The following is an 18,567-nucleotide window of genomic DNA, read 5'->3' as shown; positions in this document are numbered from 1 at the left end:
ATTTGAAAAGGATCTTTGTCAAAGGAACTAACGAAAAGGTCAAATTCTACGGAACGGTGGATGGATCATCATCGAGAATCTTAGTATGGTACAAATGTGCATGTCAGATTTGGTATGAGATCATAACCTACAATGTAGATCCTTGTTGTTTATCACCAAATAACCTTGCAAGTATGAATCTGGGAGAATCTTTCTTAATGGATTTCACAACAGCCAGAAAGAAGGGTGAAGGAATACACGAAAGGTTATTTTTCTCAAATACTATTAGTCATCCAAAAAGAGCACTCATTGACCACCTTAGAACAATGGAAGAAGTCACATTGAGAATACTACTGGATGATATTGGCTATAACCACTAGAAGACTCTTTTCTGCTTATAATTTGTGTAGTGCTGAGTGCATCACTCCATAAATCAGGGGGGCAACTTGTCACTACCATTTTCGGATACCCAGTAACATTTATTGCGGTACATTAAATCAAACCTCAAAAGGTTTATTTTGCTTTAACATAAGGGCCCAACATAAATATAAAGCCTATTAAACAAAGTCAACATAAGTCAAGATTACCAAAGGAAGACCACCAAGACTACCAAGAGATGAAAGTCAAGGGAAGTAAAAGAACAAGCAATCAGAGGATAATTATAAGACAATTTAACATAAAGAAGAACGTGCACTATAGAATGACAGTTATTCGGGGCCAGAAAGCAGTTGAGGTTTGAATCAAATATGATTCAAACATTTTCTCTCACTAGCATACATGAAAATACATTATTTTTCTCTATACATAGAGAAACTATCATCAAGCAAAAAGACGAACAATCCATCAAAATGACATTTCTTAATTCCTTAGCATTAGCACAATTAACCCCCTTCTTGGGTTATAGTTTAGTTTTATAGATTTAGCTTTGGCATCTGAGCATATTCTGGCACCATTAGACAAGATCTTCAATTCTCCGATCGAAGCAAGGAACCATGGAGGTAACAGCCTTCGTGTCTTCCCTTTAGTTGTCCAGCATGGTCTATCCCTTGTGTGTTGTAAAAACCGTCTCTAAGTTTGTGGCATGCATGGGAATTCTACGCTTTAATTAAAAGGTTAAATTATCATTTGCTCTATTTGCTTTTCACCTGAAACTAATTTGTTGTATTTTGATCATTAATTAAATTGTAACAGAGTACGTTAACAAGGTTTAATCCAACTAAAAATAGTAATCCCTAGGGATTAAATCTCCCAATGCATTCTATACTAAACTATTGGATGTCCATTAGTTAATTTTTAATCCAACAAACTGATTTTGCAATAACAGAAAGTAAATTAATTTTTAAATTGTTTTTTGCAAAGACATTAGTTAAAGGTCATGTTGCTCGAGCTCTGCACAAGCCAACAACGTTGTGTGCTGGTGCGTGGTGGCGTGAGGTTTGACAACAGTGGTGAGGCACAATTGGAGTTGTTGTCAATGAGGTATAATTGGAGAGAGAAAGTTATAATTTTGGATTATGTTGATGATGAAGGAATTGATTTAACATGAGAAGTAGAAAATTCGATTGATTTGCATAGGATGAAATAAAGATTGTGATATAATCTGTTGAAATGCAAAATTAGAAATTTTATTGAATCAAAAGACGAAAATCATGCAATCATTTCTTCGAGTGATTTCTTCAACAATATCTGAGTTAATGCTATTTTAATTGAATGAGCTTTGAAGGTGATGTAGTGGTGTACGCTGGTGAGAGGAGGTGAGGTAGTGATAATGTGTGTGCTGGATGCCTGAGGTTTTGAGAGAGAAGTGGGAGAGATAGATCGGAAGTTTATAATGACACATGTGTTGGTGGATAATGTCTTGAAAGTGATTAATAATGACATAAGGTTGTCTAATATGATAAAGTATATAAAGAGAATTAAGTGAAAATGATATTGCTGAAAAGTAAACATAAGTAACAATGATATCATTTTTCTTATAAATGATACATAAGGAATTTGCTCAATAATGACATAAAAATGAATAATAATAATGATAGTAATAATAATAATAATAATAATAATAATAATAATAATAATAATAATAATAATAATAATAATAATAATAATAATAATAATAATAATAATAATAATAATATCAATAATAATAATAATAATACATAAATGAGTAATAATGATATGATACATAAGAAGTTGACAAATAATATGACAGTAGATTTAAATTACACAAGTTTGCTCAATAATGAAATAAAAACGAGTAAAAATGATATGATACATAAGGAGTTGACAAAATAATACTAAAATAGATTTAAATAATACAAGTTTGCTCAATAATGATATAAGATGACTAATAATGATAAGGAACACAATAAATTGATATATAATATTAAAATACGTTTAGATGATACAAGTTTTCTCAATAATGACATACTCCCTCCGTTTTCTAAAGATCTTCCTTGTTACTATTCCTACAGATACCAAGTAGGATCCACTTGTGTGGGGTGTGTGGTGGGTAAAGTAGGTGAGAGAAAAGGGTTAAGATAAATAAACAAATAAAAAGGGGTTAAAGTAGGAGAGAGAAAGGGAGTAAAATTGAATTAATAATGTAATGGACCATATGATAGGGACATGAGAGGGTAAAAACGGGAAAACAAATTCCAAATAAGGAATAAAGTAAAAGAGGGAATATCTTTTGGAAACGCACTTAAATGGAAAGAGGGAAGATCTTTAGGAAACGGAGGGAGTAAAAATGAGTAATAATAATTCCACAAAAATGAGTAATAATGATATGGTACATAAGGAGTCGACAAATAATATTAAATTAGGTTTAAATAATACAAGTTTGCTCAATAATGAGATCAAAATGAGTAAAAATGACACAGATTCGAGTAATAATGATATGTTAAATAAAGAGTTGACAAAAACTATTAAATAGCTTAAATGATACAAGTTTGCTCAATAATGACATAAAGACGAGTAATAATGATATGGTACATAAGAAGTTGAAAATTAATATTAAAATAGGTTTATATGATACAATTTTGCTCAATATTGACCTAAAAATGAGTAATAATGATATGCACTAGTGGAAAAATAAGGAAGGGTTACGCTAAAAAAGGCCCTTAGGGCTGCGCCTTTTGACAACAACCCTTTCAATAGCAGCCCTTCACTTTTTAAGTAGGGTTGCGCTTTGCAAGCGCAGTTTTTCACAACGAAGGGCTGCGCTTTTACCTAAAAAGCGCGGCCCTTCCTACCAAAAAAAAAAAAAGAATTTTTTTTTGACATTTTTTTACTCATATATTAATCGCACATTTTCTGAATTTTAACATTTGCATCAAACTTTAAAGTAAACCATCCAAATCCAAAAGGGGAATAGGAAATATGGTCAGGGAAACTAAAACTAAAACAGGAAATCAAAGAATGTTATCACATAGAGAATTCTACAATGCAACTAAACCCAAAACAAAAAAAAAAGAACGAAACGAAAATGAAAAAAAAAAGGAACAAAAACTAATATACAGAAGAGAAGAAATTATAGATCTGAAAATACAAGAACATTAATCAAAACAAGGATTAAGAAATTATAGATCTGAAAATACAAGAACATTAATCAAAAACTGCCTCCAAACATTGACCTAATAATGTTTAAATACGTAAAACAAAACCCTAATACATAATTAAGGAAATAATAAAATTCGGAAATACTTAAAATGCCCATTTCGAGCCTTAAACGAACTCGGATGGCTTAAAAAGCCTATACATCACAGCACAGCGGTGAGTTTGACTCGTTGGCCCGTTCCGCTTCCGAAAAGGTATCACAATAGGCAATCGGACTCCATCGGCATGATTAGTGCAAATCATTTCAGGCTTTTTGTCGTGTTTCTGGGAGTTTTTGAGAGAGAAGAGAGGATGAGAGTGGAGGAAACGGAGGAGGGACGTGAGAGAGGAGAGAGAAGGAGGAAACGGGAGGAGGGACGTGAGAGAGGAGAGAGAAGGAGGGATAATATATTTGATGCCCGCTTAATATTTGAAGCCCGCGAATTTTTTATTTCAAATTTTTTCAAGAAGGGTTGCGCTTTTCTTCAAAAGCACAGCCCTACATCACAGAAGGGTTGCGCCTTTGAAGAAAAGCGCAGCCCTTCACTTAGTAGGGTTGCGCTTGTAGAAAAAGCGCAACCCTTCTAAATGTAAAAAGGGCTGCGCTTTTTCTACAAGCGCAACCCTACTAAGTGAAGGGCTACGCTTTTCTTCAAAGGCGCAACCTTTCTGTTATGTAGGGCTGCGCTTTTGAAGAAAAGCGCAGCCCTTCACTAGTAGGGTTGCGCTTGTTTAAAAAGCACATCCCTTCCTGCGCAGCCCTTCCTTTTTTTTCCCCTAGTGATGGTACATAAGTGAGTTGAACTATAATGAAGAATGAAATACGAGAAAACGTCATAAACCAGCTGCAAAATGATACTTCTTTCGTTTTTTTTACATGTTATACTTTTGAAAAGTTCGGTTACCTAGACAAAATTTTAATGAGGGGTTAAGAAAAAGTAAGGGTGGGGGATTAAAGTAGTGGGGATCATTGCACATGGGAGTTTAAGAGAAGGGAGGAGAGAGCAAAGAGGGACCACATCTTGGTTCCCTCCTTATTTTTGCACGCCCAAGGTGGGAAAATATCAGACATTGTCAATTTGTTTGGCACCAATTGATTTTGCTCCAAAATTTTCATAAAGTTCATATTTTCATAAAATTCAAAATTTCATTCTTCAAATCAGTTCAAGGCTTTACTCTACAACCTCTTTCTTGTATATAAACCCCCAACATTAAATGAGGGCTTAATTCACAAAATGACGAAAGAGAAAATGTTGCCGAGTATCATGGTTTAGTATCATTACAAGTTAATTAATTAAACCTAGTAGTTCAGTGCACACACTGCACATTAATGTTAAAATTAATCATCCAAAAAAATTGCAGACAAAAGTTTCTCACCAAAAACATCAAACTTCAGTCCTCAACTTCTCTTGGGCATCAATTAGAATGGGGTTAGCAGATCAGGGAGACGCAGGGTTCTTTAGCCTTCAACAGTTGCTGGAAATTGAAGGTATGGAGGATGACTTGCTGTTGCATGAAATGAGGGAGCATTATCACAATGATGATGACAATTACACGAATGATGATGAAGGAAGCACATAAACACAACATGAAGCAGAGAAACAGCAACAACAAGTTCACCACCACCAACCAAATACAAAATAGAAAATAATGTAAGTTCAACAAGAAAAAAAAATCAATGTTCAGTTTAGAAAAAAGGAGAATGTTGGTTGATGAGCTTCTTACCTCAGAAACAAAAGGTAAACTTGCATGGAGTTTAAAAATACAATTAGCAAGAAAGTATGGCATAAGCAGGATGACATTAGATAGAATATGGAAAGATGAAAAAAAAAACATAGAGAAAGTGGGCATGCCATAGATGTGAGAAGCAGAAACAAATAGGCAGATGTGGTATAGGAAGCTCAGAGTTTATGATGAAAAATGGCTTCACTTCATCTAAGGAAAGTATTAGGGCATTTGCTTCTTATCTTAAAATCCTCTCATCCAGTGTGTATAGACTACTCAAACAAGGTAAGCTGAGAAGTCACACAAGCAGCACGCACCCAAAACTGCCAGATGATCACAAGCTTCAAAGAATGAAGTGGGTGTTACAACACATATTACCAGCAACGAGGACACAACCACCAAAATTTTTTAACATGCATAATGTGGTTCACATAGATGAAAAGTGGTCTTATTTGAGTCCATACACGAGGATGTTCTACTTGCTCCCTGCTAAAGCTGACCCTTATAGTTGTTGTCAATCTAAGAGATTTAAGATTAAAGTTTGTGTGCAACATCTAGACCTATTAAGGATTGTGAAGGGAGGATGACACATGATGGAAATTTTGGTATATATCCTTTTGTTGAGTATGTGAGAACCAAATATTCAACTAAGAACAGAAGGGAAGGAACTTGGTTAACAAAGGTAATTGAAAGTGTTAACCTAGCAATTATGAGGGACATATAATCAGCATTATCATCCCAACCATCATGAGGAATTAGCCTGAGGGTGTGTCAAAGGATATTTACATATAGCAAGACAATGCAAGACCTCACATTCATGCTAATGACCTAGCATTTAGGGCAGCAACAAGTCAAAATGGCTTCAACATTCAATTAATCAATCAACCACCTCAGTCTCCTGACTTAAATGTGCTAGACTTGGGATTGTTTTAGAGCAATTCAAGCACTACAATATCAGTCTTTTCTTAAGAATCTAGACGATTTGATTTAAAAGTGCAGGATTGTTATGATTTCTTTGACCCAGAAATATTGAAGTACACCTTGTTGCAATTATAATAGGTCATGGTAAAAATACTAAAATGAAAAGGGGGAAACAATTATAAGAACCCATACCATGCCAAAAGGAAGCTAGAGAGACATGGATTACTTCTTGAAAATGTGAAAGTTGAGCAATCAGTAATAGATGAGGCAGTTCTTTATCTAAATGAGAGGTTCATAAATGTAGGTGAAGCATTTGACTACTTAGATGAACTAGAACCCTAGAATTAGGAGAAGATGAAGTACTTTTTTGCACAAATTGACGTTGTGTATGAAGGAGAAGAAAGGGGAGCAACTTTTTGGTATATAAGAAGACATATACATAGGTATAGAAGTTAAAACACTTTTATATAAGCTTATGGAGAAGATGCAACAACACTTCTAATCAAACCAGAATTTTTTGGCGGTTTTATGTTTTGTTTTTGATGTGTAATCTACATGGTGAATGAGTGGTTTGTATAAGCAGTGATGCAACAATTATTGATGAAAAGATTTAATCTTTATGTTTAATTTTTGCATGTCAATAAGTTTAAAGTGAGTTGTGTTTATTTAAATACATCAAGGACAATTGCAAAGCTCATTAAGGAAGCAATGGATGACTCAAATCCTCAACTTACTGGTTTTACACTAATAAGGAGTGAATCATCTATTTCTCCTCAAGCCCAAAGCATGAGTCCCTTCATCATCAGCATTATAAGTTTAAAAAAAACAAGGGACTCAAGTTACTCAAAACAGGGACTCAAGTAACTTAGCAGAGAGGGACTCAAATAACTCAGCAAACCAGACATGCCAAGTTACATCGTTCGCCATTTATCCACCGTCCAACCTCTAATCCAAATCCAACCTCCAGCCTTCAATCCAAATCCAAACGTATTTTAAACAACCTGCAATCCAAATCCAACCTCCAATCCCGAAAAAATCAAAAATAGGCAAGCAAAAGCAGTAGGCAACCAAAATCATTACCCAACCAATCCAAATAGGCAACCAAATCAAAATAAAAGCATAATAGGCAACCAAATAGAATAGGCAACTAAGAGCAAAATAGGCAGCCAAAAACAATAACCAACCAAAACCAATATGCAACCAAACAGAATAGGCAACAATAGATAAATAAGCAGCCAAAACCAATAGTCAACCAATCAAAATAAGAGCAGAATATGCAACCAAACATAATAGGCAACAAAAAAAAAGCATTCAAAACCAATGCGAACCAAAAATAGCCAACCAATCCAAATAAAACCATATTAGGTAACCAAACAGAATAGACAACATTAAAGGGTACTCATGTTAAGGCACAAACATGCACATAAATGTAAAAGGAAATTAAAATGAGTTAGGATGATAGAACCTCAGGGACTTAAGTTACTGGCTTTATGCCTAATTAGGAAGAAATGCAAATCCCGGTCCAAATCTGAGCTACTATAGGGGCTCATAGGGACATCCAGCTCATCCTCATCAGCCTCCGACGAACCCAAAATGTCTTCAACCACATCGAAGACTTTGAAACCCCCATCAATCTCAACATACATCGCATATGTCTTTCCCTCATCATCAGATAGACGTTGAAGGCCGTAGAAGTGCATCCCAAACAGCTATAATTCCCCTTCCCATGGACCTCAGCCTCACCCACTTTCAAGTTTCTCTCAGACCCCCGACTTCTTTCTCCTTCCCTTTCACCTCTTGAACCTTACCTTTCCTGGAGATACAATAAAAATTTGGAGCCCTAAGTGCGCAAATAATCTCATGGATAGACCTCAAAAAACCCTTACCTTTTTTCCCGTCACCCATTTCCCCACCTTCCTCAACCTTACTAGATCTAGGCCTCAGCCTCTATGAAAGTGGTTTGTGGGCAAAGATCTGATGTCTGGGGGACTCTTAGGCTGTGGATTGGAAGAGCAGGGAAGGAACTCCCTTGAAAACTCAGTAATTTTGTGAAATTTATCAACAAGAACACCCAAAGCCTTCAAGGCATAAGGGCGAAGCAAATTCTTCGCGTCTCCATTGTCATAAAGCCTTTTGGGCCAAGGGGAATTTGCTTCAAATGCATGCATCAAGTCGCGGATACTATCAGACTCATCAACGTCGTTTGTTTGAAAGAGCGCATCCACAAGGGGTTGAAGATTTGGAATATACATATTGTTCGGATTTTAGGGTTTTTTTAGATCTTGAAGATGATTTGGAAGGATCAGAGTGAGGAATTCAAGTGATGAATGGAGAAATCAAAAGTTCTTAGAGGGGATTTGAGGAGAAACAAAAAAAATTAGGAGAGAGAAATTCAAGGTTGGGAGAGAGAAACTGGACATGAGAAGAGAGAATATGAAGGAGAGGAGAGAGAATATGAAGGTGAGAAGGGAGGGGAGTTGAGTTCGTAGTTTTAGGGTTATGGGAATTGGGGAAGAACATTAATGGAGGGGTTGAATCAGTGCAATGTAGTTAGGGGGTTTCATTTATTGATGTGGAAGATGAAAGATAGTTGGGGGGATTAGATTTTGGTAGGAATAGTTAACATCTGATTAGATTAGGTTTTGTTTTAATAGGATAGATTAATTGGGTTTTAATTTTCTAAATTGTAGTAAGTAAGTAGGGCAAAACTTACTAATTTAGGAAAGAAAAAAAAAGTGTAACATGTATTTTTCACCATTCCGTTTTAGGAAAGTGTAACATGTAAAAAACGGAGGAAGTATAAGTTTTGTTAAAACTTACATAGAAGTCAGTAACAATGACATGAAAGAGTTTTATAAATAACCTGAAACAAATATATGCAAATGACATGAGACAGCTCGAAAATGATATGAAGTTAATGTAACATAGAAATAATTAAGTAACAATGACATGAATTAGTTCACATGTGTGATATGTTGTTACACAATAAGTTATAGTATAACATGTTACACAATAAGTTATGGTATAACATTTTACAACACAAGATGCTTTAAAGTTTTTTTTTTTGTTTGCTAAGTAAGAGATATTATAGATTACCAAAAATAATTTACAACCTAAGCATCTTCAAAAATGAGCAACCCAACTAGGTTGTCCCCCTCAATAACTGAAGAGCTAAAACAAACTGTAAGCTATACATTTTCCAACTTCCTATCTATCCACATTTGATCTCTAGGATTGATTTTCGTAGGAAGGACAAGACTAATTCTTAACTGCACAAGTTTTTTCAATTTTTTCTGCACAAGTTTTTTCAATTTCTTAAACACAACCTCTGGCCTCCACACCACTTGATTCCATACTGCTTCATTTCTCCCCACCAAATCTGATACACCAGACCACTTAACACAACAGCAATAAACCTCTTCTGCACCCTTGTTCTTTTGTATATACAAAATCTGTCTTTGGAAGGTCTTACGCACAATTGATACGCTCAACCAATTCTTCATCAATTCTAAGCACTGAACTGAGTATCACTAGTGGAAAAAAAATGCTTGTGCTACTTATCAAGTGCTTGGATTGATCTTGAAAACAAAACACATGGTCTTCATATCATTTTTGAAAAAAAAAGATCTCAAGTGCTCTGATTGGGCCGAAAATCGGAGCACTTGAGTGTTCTATTGGGCCCTAAAACTCCCTACCGCCAAGTCTTGCACCCGCGTTTACTCTCCAATTCCCTCGTCACTCTCTTATCTGTCAATTCACACCCCGTCCTCTCTATTCTCAAGACCCAACTCAAAACCCTAATGCGAGAGCAGACGACGTCACGGCTTCTCCTTCTCTCATGGTGGCAGGTGAATCTGCAATCTCTTCCCTTTTTAATTTAGTTTTTGTTTCCTTCTCTCTCCTCCATCACTCGTGAATAAAAATTATGAATAATTTCTAATAGAGTTAACAATGGAGAATCGGGGGAGAAACCCTAGCTTCCTCTCTCTAACCACTATCGTATTTGCTAAAGTCTTCGAATTCTTCGAGGAACGTTTCAAAGGTATTTTTCACTCCATTGAATTTCTATCTTTTCGTCAATTTCGTCATTTTTTCAGTTTTGGATTCGTTTTTGATAATATTATGAATTTGTTGTTAATTTTCAAGAATTTGAGCAGAAATTTTTATCTGGATTATACAGCTTTGTTGGTGATGAACTTATGATGTAATTAATGACGCCTGTTTCTCAGTTTGATATAGATTGGTTTTGTCTGGATCATACGTTTTTTCAGTGACTTATTTGGATTGCGATTTTGTAGGTTGTTTGTGTGGTTGAATTTGATTATAATTTGATTCGATGTGATTCGATTGGTTGTATATCTCCTCCATGCCCTCTCCTCCATGCCCTCTTTTCAAACTCGTTGCTGTCAATGTGGGGAGGAACAACAACAACAGTCACGGTGTCACTGAACCATTTTTTTTGTGTGTGCAATTTTTCAAACCCCAAGCTTCTACTGCCAGTCTGCAACTCAAGATCATAAGCATCTGCATATAGAAGAATACACTAATGGCCAGCGCCTCTTCTGCTTGGTCCAGATGCCAATTTGACACCCAATCTTCTAAGTATGATTTTTATATTATCTCTGTTGCTTCCATCCCATGAAACCCAAGAGCCCTTCGGCCTTGATTTAATGTTAGTACTGCCACTTTTGCCGTCGCCACCACCTTTAATAGTTCTAAGATTTCTGCTGCATTCTACATGGTTGAAGTTTAAGGAACACAATAGCATCATTATGGCCATTGCTAACCATATTTTGCTCATGTTTTTGTTATTGTTGATAGTCAGCATTTTTTGATAAATGAAGTGTTTTTTTGTTAGGTTTGTTTGGTTTTGGTAGAATGGTAGTTATGTTTTTAGATGATGGTGTGTGTGTGTGTGTGTGTGTGTGTGTGTGTGTGTGTGTGTGTGTGTGTGTGTGTATGTGTGTGTGTGTGTGTGTGTGTGTGTGTGTGTGTGTATGTGTGTGTGTGTGTGTTGTGTGTTGTGTTGTGTGTTGTGTGTGTATGTGTGTGTGTGTGTATGTGTGTGTGTGTGTGTGTGTGTGTGTGTGTGTGTGTGTGTGTGTGTGTGTGTGTGTGTGTGTGTGTGTGTGTGTGTGTGTGTGTGTGTGTGTGTGTAGAGAGAGAGGGTAGACAATAGACATGAATAGTTGGGGACCTTGTAAATGTTTTGACTAGGCCTCTTTTTTCTTTTGCATACCTTTTCTCCGCCCACTTTACCACTTATGTGAACATGGATTTGCATTCAATGAAGTTAGGGTTGAAAAGAGTTTAAGAATAGGTTACTTACTTTGTTAGCTTCTTTTTTGTTCGAACTTTTTTAATCATAATCATCTTTTGGCTTTAACAGACTGTGACCCCGAAGGCTGGAAGTCTGCTTAGTCCATGTCAAAAGTTGTAGTAGTTTATCTCATATTCTTTTTTTTAAGGTTAATTAGTAGTAAATCCTATTTCCGTTGTTATTTTTTTATCCATATGAGTCACGAAGGTAGTACAAATTACAAAGAAAAAGAGGGGGGATTCGAACCTGTGACATATCATTCACAACACCTCAATTTTACTTCTGTTGTAATGCAATTAACCACATTTTATCGTGATTGTTTTCAAGTTATTGAGTTAAACATATTAATCCATCGATCTATTTTAAAATACATTTCATATTAAATAGGTTAAAGACACGTATTTAATGATTGTTAGTCATAAAAGTGGAGCTCCTCACCCTTTTGGCATTATTACTCTAATTTTAGGACTTTGGGGAAATATGGTTGAGTAAAGCCAGTCTTGAGAAATGATAATCTCACTTGCTTTTCAATTGAAGTACGGTTTAGTCCTCTTTAATACTTTATGTTCTTGAGCAACTTAAGAAGGATGAAGTCAATGATGTACTTTCTGATTTTATATTGTGTGGCCTTCACTTTGCATTGATACTCCTTGTGTTTGTTCTTTTCGGATTTTTCCACTTGAAGACCCCATTTGATCAGGTATAACCCTACTAGCAGGGCTTTTGATTTTTCATATCAATTGCATAGCTGAAGCATGATAGTAATTTCTTTTTTTCAAAAAAGAAGCATGATAACAATTAGTAAGAAGGTTAGTCACCCTTTCTTCCATGAGATCTCCTTAGCAATATATATGCCTTGGATAGTTGGATGGCTTCTACTGTGGAATTATTGTAGGTTTTTATCTATGCATGCACATCTTTTTACAATTTTAATAAGTTAGCTCTATGTATCATCTGGTTAAACGTTGCAGCATGAGTTATCTGTACACTCACTGAGTAAGGTGCAACTCTGTTCTTGCGTATCGATCATATTAATTTAACACCTTGTTTGATATATCTTGAATTCCTATTATTTGAAATTTTTAGTAGTGGCTGGTGCTTTCATGACTTGGTTATAAATGTGATTGTCATCTGGCAGAATAAGCTAGATTGAATTATATTTTCTCCAGTTAAAACTGAATGTGGACTGAAAAAGGAATCAAGTGGCATCGTCCAAACACAACCATTTGTTGTATCGAGACTTGTCGTTATCTGGACTGAAATTCTAGCTGTTTCTCAATATTGAGCAAACTCATCTGTCTTATAAGCTTTTTGCCTTACCTTGTGTCTTCATAAAGTGTGTGACGGCCTTTATTTTACCTTCTGTCTGGGCAGCTGCTTCGAAATTGTTCCTAGCTCCGTCCCTCATTGATTCTCTTTCCCCTTTGTTTTTGAAAGTTCTTTCTTTGATTATTGATATTCTTTGTTGCTATATAAAATTTATTTGAATGATTACAGTGGACATCTCCTCTTCTATTATCCTTGCTATTCTTTAATTGTGACCTGAGTTTAGCCTTTAAAATTCAGATGTGGTATGGATTCCATCTATATGTATTTCTTAACTTCTTTATTTTACTTAAAAAAATAGGTGAACATTTGGTTGGATTTGAGAATGATTATATTATTTAGTTTCTATCATGGGCCTTTTCTATTTCCTAATATACATGTTTCCAATTTGTGTTGCCAGGTGTTGTTCTATTTTCCCAGCAACTTATTGCAACTGAAAGAGCTTGGTGTGCATGGCGTGATTACTTTAATTGAGCTTGGTGCACACTCTGTCTACTAGTTAGATATAGGATTCTTGCTCCTGTATCTATATTGTTGTAACTTTCTTTATGCAAATAAATGATCTCTGTTTATGAAAAATAATGTGATGTTTGTCCTTTTCTCTAATTTGTTCAAAGAGTAAGTCTTGGGAGGGGGATATGTTTGGTATTGATATTATGAAAGGAGTTCAAGAAACAACGCCCTGAGCATGGTATTATTCCAAATAGGGGTGTTGTTGTAACAGCAACAATAATTTTTTTTTATAAAAAAAAAATACTGTGCTCCGGTTGTTAGGAAAAAACCGGAGCACTTAATTCACAAGTGCTCCAGTTTTCTCTTAGCAACCGAAGCACTTGACGTATTTTGAATATATAAAATTCACAAGTGCTCAAGTGCTCGTATGACGTCTGCTACGGGTCAAATACGGAGCACTTGTACGATTTTTAACCGGAGCACTTGATGTTTTTTTCACTAGTGTATGAACATTGAAAGAATATGTGAGTATGAGATTCAAGACGATTCTCACATAACAGACATTGGTTAGAATCCATCCCACCTATCTTAACTAAGATATCTGAAGTTCTTAATCTCTAATTCATCAGAAGCCATCCAATCACCATGTGTTTAGGAATATAAAGCCTATTCCATATTAATTTGTCCCAGTGCACCATACTTTGCTAACCTATCATTCTCTTGTAAACTTGCTGAACTTTATACTTGGGCAAGGTCTTCAGTTCTGGTTCACTATATAACAGCTTCACAGTATTCTTCACTTTGCAGATCCGTTTCCAATACCAGCAACAGTCTGAAGGAGGTTCACAATCCCAACATCTAGCTTCCTCGATATATACCTCATGCATCGATTATTTCACCCATAAATTATCCTATTTAGTAGCAATAGCCCAAACATACTTGGCAACAACTGCCATATTCTAGATTTTAACTTGTCTGACTCCCAGTCCCCCAGCTTGCTTAGGTGAGCACACTTTTCCCAAGCAAAATTCCCCGGTTTGCTGCTATTGTATTCACTAGTCCAAAGAAAAGTTTTGCAAATTGTTTTCAATTTCTTTTAGGACAGATTTGGGCATAATGAACGTCTAGGCCCAATATTGGTGGATACTAAGCAAGACAGAGTTAATCAAATTGAGTCTTGCAATGTAAGACATGTTTCTGCTGCTCCAGACCTTGATCCTTGTACACATCTTACCAATGATTCCATTGTATTCTACCACTTTTATTTTCCTTGCACAAACAGGAACCCCTAGATACTTGAAGGGGAGTTTACTATGAGCAAACACTGTCACTGCCATAATTCTTTGAATGACCTCCTGTGTCACTCCTGTTGTATAGAAATCTTACTTTTACTCACTAATCTGCAAGCCTGAAGAAGCTGAAAATAACTTGAAAGCCTGAAGCATAGTATAAACTGCAGGGAAATCCCCTTCACAACACAGGATGATGTCATCAGCAAACACCATATGTGTTAACTTGCTTTGTTTGCACCTTGTGTGAAACTTGAATAAAGGATGCTCTTCCATTCTTCTCATAATCCTTGTTAAGTACTCCATACATATTACAAATAGAAGGGGCGAGATGGGGTCCCCTTGTCTCAACCCTCTTTTAGAACCAAAGTAACCATGTATAGCACCATTCACCATAAGAGAAAATATTGGAAACCTAACACATGTCATTGTTAGCTTTACAAACTTTTCTGGAAATTGAAGAGCAGCTAACATTTCCTCTAAGAAATCCCATTCAATTGTATCATATAATTTTTTTTAAATCTACTTTCATAATACAACTAGGTTTAACATTTTTCCTACCATAGTGTCTCACTAGTTCTTGACAGACCATGATATTATGAGCTATATATCTCTCTTTACAAAAGCTCCTTGATTTTCAGCTATGATTTCAAGCAATATCATGTTCAGCCTATTACGAAGCATTTTTGTGATACATTTGTATAAAGGGTTACAACATGCTATGGATCTAAATTCACTCACTGAACTAGGACAATTCACTTTCGGAATAAGTATTAAAATGGTGACATTTAGTTCAGTTAGAAGCTTACTAGTGTGAACAACATCAAGTATTGCGTGAGTGACTTCTTCTCCAATCACATCCCATGTGTCTCGAAAAAAATGTGTCACATAGCCATTAGGCCCTAGACTTTTGTCACCTAGTATTGAGAATAGTGCCTCTTATACCTCTTGTGCTGTGTAAGAGCTTTCAAGCAGTTGAATGTGCTCCCTTTGTAGCACTGGCCCTTTTCAATCACCACTCTCTTGACTTTTGTTTTGTTCATCAAAGGAAAACCCTGTAGTTGCTTGTAATAAGTTAAGAAAGCCTTGTTTACATCTTGAAGATTGTCCTGCCATTGACCATTCATGTCATTAATAGCATACACAATGTTCTTAAAGTCTTCTTGCCTTGATTGATTGATGAAATAGAGATGTATTTTCATCACCATCTCTACACCAACTCAGTTTAGCCTTTTGAGCTAGGAAATGAAGATAGCCCTTATGAATAAGCCTATAGCTCATGATAGCATGATACTCCTCACTTCTTATGAACTCATTATGTGGATTCTTTTGTAGCTATTCTTGATATGTGATCATTTTATGATAGGCTTGAATATCCTTGCTCTGAATCTCTAAATAGCCTTCAGCATTAAGCTTCTTCTTCAAAGCTTTCTTTGTGTTCTTCAATTTTTGAACCACTTTAAACAGGAATGTTCCTTGAACTGTTATACCCCAGTCGTCTCTCAGCAGTTCTATAAAGTTAGGTGTTGTGCTCCACATCTTAAAATACTTGAAAGGATGATTCCTAATCACAAGACTAGGATACACCATAATGACTATAGGACTATGGTCAAATTTTCCTTCAGGGAGGAAATCAGTCATGGCTGTGGGGAAGCAATTTAACCACTCCTGATTAATCATAGCTCTATCAAGCTTGCAAAACACTCTACTCTCACCAAACTGCTTGTTATTCCATGTGTATTTGTTCCCTGTGCTAGCCATATCCTGTAAACCACATCTTTGCACACATCTCTGAAGACTCATTGTCTCTTGTTGCCTGACTATACACCCAACTCTCTCATATGGGTTAAGCGCACAGCTATAATCACCTACCACCATCCATGGTAACTTACTACCACTTGCAATGTTCTCCAACTCTTCCCATACAACTTCTCTTTCTTTTGCATCATTTGAAGCATAAACAATGGAGCAGTGAAACATTTGAGACCCACTCACAGGTTTAAGCAAACAATGAATCAACTAACTTGAACACTTTTGAACATTAACCTAAAAACTTTGAGGGTTCCAAGTCAATACAATTCTACCTCCTTTATTATAGGAGGATTTAGAGGTGAAACACCATCCTTTAAACAAACTTAGGTAAAGCTCACCCATTTTATGAGCCTTTACCTTTGTTTCAAGGAGCCCGACAAACCAACTTTCTAGCTATTAAGGACCAACTTTACATCTTTTTTCTTTTGTTGGTTGTTGAGACCCCTCACATTCCACACTCACTTTATCAATGTGCTTGAGGAGGTCTTCTACCTCCTGAGAGCCCACATGATCCACATTCTACTAATCCTACAAGCACAACATCTCCATTAGGGTTCTCCATTCCCTATCCTGTCTCTAGGGAAACTCTATCATTTTCATCTTCAACAACTTCGAGTACTTCAAAGGTATTATGAGTTGAAGCAGCTTCATTACTAGCTAGACTTCTTCTTATTGGCTTTCTAACTAGTTGAAACTCCTTTGCTTGAGGGGTCTCAACTACTTTATTTTGCTGCCCTCCTTCTACTTGAACTACCTGAACTTTCTGTCTCCAATCTTTTCTCACTATAGGTTTTGTATAGTTCCTTGCATCATGTCCCATTTTCTTACATGACTCACACTGAATAGGCTTCCATTCATAGTGAATTGGCACTTTCATCATCTTGTTTCTTTCATTGATGAACTGCGGCTTCGCAGGGAATTCTTGTCTTGTACTCACCTCCACCATTATTCTAACATATGGCAGTTTGTCTCTCCCACTGGTAGCATGATCTAACTTCAAAAGTCTACCTACAGGCTTTACAATTTTCTCCAGGCATGACTCTCCCCAATACTTGAAATAAAGCTTTAAATGAACCCAGATAGGCATTACACTTATATCCTCCTTACACATATCAACTTCAGATGACCATGTTTTCACCATCATAGGTTTACTATAAAAAAAGGGGATGTTTCCAGCCAAAACTTGATCCCTCTTTTCCATTGTGGTGAATCTAACCACATATATTCCTTTTTTAGCCATCGCCATTTTACCTATTCCCAAATTCTTCCATAATCTCCGAAAGAATCCCTCCATTACATAAATAGGGGGGTTTGCACCAATAACATAGCAGTAAATTGTTGAGTTCCAGTAATCAATCTCCTTTTGGACATCATCCATTTCAATTTTCACAATATTTATATTTTCATTTTCAGAGGAAATAAAATTGGTACAGGTGCAATATTACCTTCAAAACGTCGACTCTGGTCCTGACTAATATTTTCACCAGATTTCTGAATAGTCTCCAACCAGTCTGAGAAATTCACTCTCAACATTGTTTGCTGTTGTAGAGACCTCAATGATGATCGAGGAGATAGAATATCGTCATGACATTCCTCAGTTTCCTCATCATCATCCTCAATCTCCAGCTCCTCAATACCCATAACTTCATCAATTAAACGTACTTTCTTTGCTTGAGACTCAGATGGCCCCTTTCGTTTTATAATAGATGAGCTTGCCTGGTTTGCCTTCTTCTTAGCTCTGGATTTCCTTGTCATGACACCTAAATAAGTTTTACGCAGAGAGAAAGCTAGAGAGAGAAGCGCAAGATGCTTTCAAGTTAAAAGACATTACCATAGATTTATAATCAATAGTTTTAAGTTTTAGGCAAGATGGACGTACAATAAGCCAATAACTTAATGTACAACACTAAAAATTATATCCATAAAGAAGGGTAAAAACCCCTTAAAATAGGCCAAACGTTATATTACTGCAAGTTTATCACATACTTTCTCCGTTTCAAACTAGTTGCACCGTTTGCTTTTTCATTTTTGTCAAGACGCTCTTTTGAACCTTAATACTTCTAATTGCGCATAAGTAAAGATCATGAAAAGTTGATATTTGAAATTATCGTATTTAGATGAATTTAACAAGATCTCACCTGATTATCT

General features: G+C 35.9%; 2 protein-coding genes across 2 annotated transcripts; both read right to left on the bottom strand.

The window, feature by feature from the left end:
• Positions 1-15,942: 15,942 nt before the first annotated feature.
• Positions 15,943-16,587, bottom strand: LOC104891375 (uncharacterized). Its single transcript, XM_010677059.2, has one exon. The coding sequence runs from the start codon at positions 16,585-16,587 to the stop codon at positions 15,943-15,945; it is 645 nt and encodes a 214-aa protein (XP_010675361.2).
• Positions 16,588-16,984: 397 nt separating this feature from the next.
• On the bottom strand, positions 16,985-17,797 carry LOC104891376 (uncharacterized). The gene has a single exon (XM_010677060.2). It carries the CDS (start codon positions 17,795-17,797, stop codon positions 16,985-16,987), a length of 813 nt encoding a protein of 270 aa, XP_010675362.1.
• Positions 17,798-18,567: the final 770 nt, after the last annotated feature.

The sequence above is a fragment of the Beta vulgaris genome, chromosome 4 (genome assembly GCF_026745355.1).
Source record: "Beta vulgaris subsp. vulgaris cultivar EL10 chromosome 4, EL10.2, whole genome shotgun sequence".
Lineage (NCBI taxonomy): Eukaryota > Viridiplantae > Streptophyta > Magnoliopsida > Caryophyllales > Amaranthaceae > Beta > Beta vulgaris.
The sequence above is the reverse complement of the archived record's forward strand: the minus strand, read 5'-3'. Positions and strand labels throughout refer to the sequence as shown.

What these genes read in the sequence shown, in the direction of transcription:
- LOC104891375 (XM_010677059.2), bottom strand. Translation starts at nt 16,587, where the DNA reads ATGTTTCACTGCTCCATTGTTTATGCTTCAAATGATGCAAAAGAAAGA.
- LOC104891376 (XM_010677060.2), bottom strand. Translation starts at nt 17,797, where the DNA reads ATGGATGATGTCCAAAAGGAGATTGATTACTGGAACTCAACAATTTAC.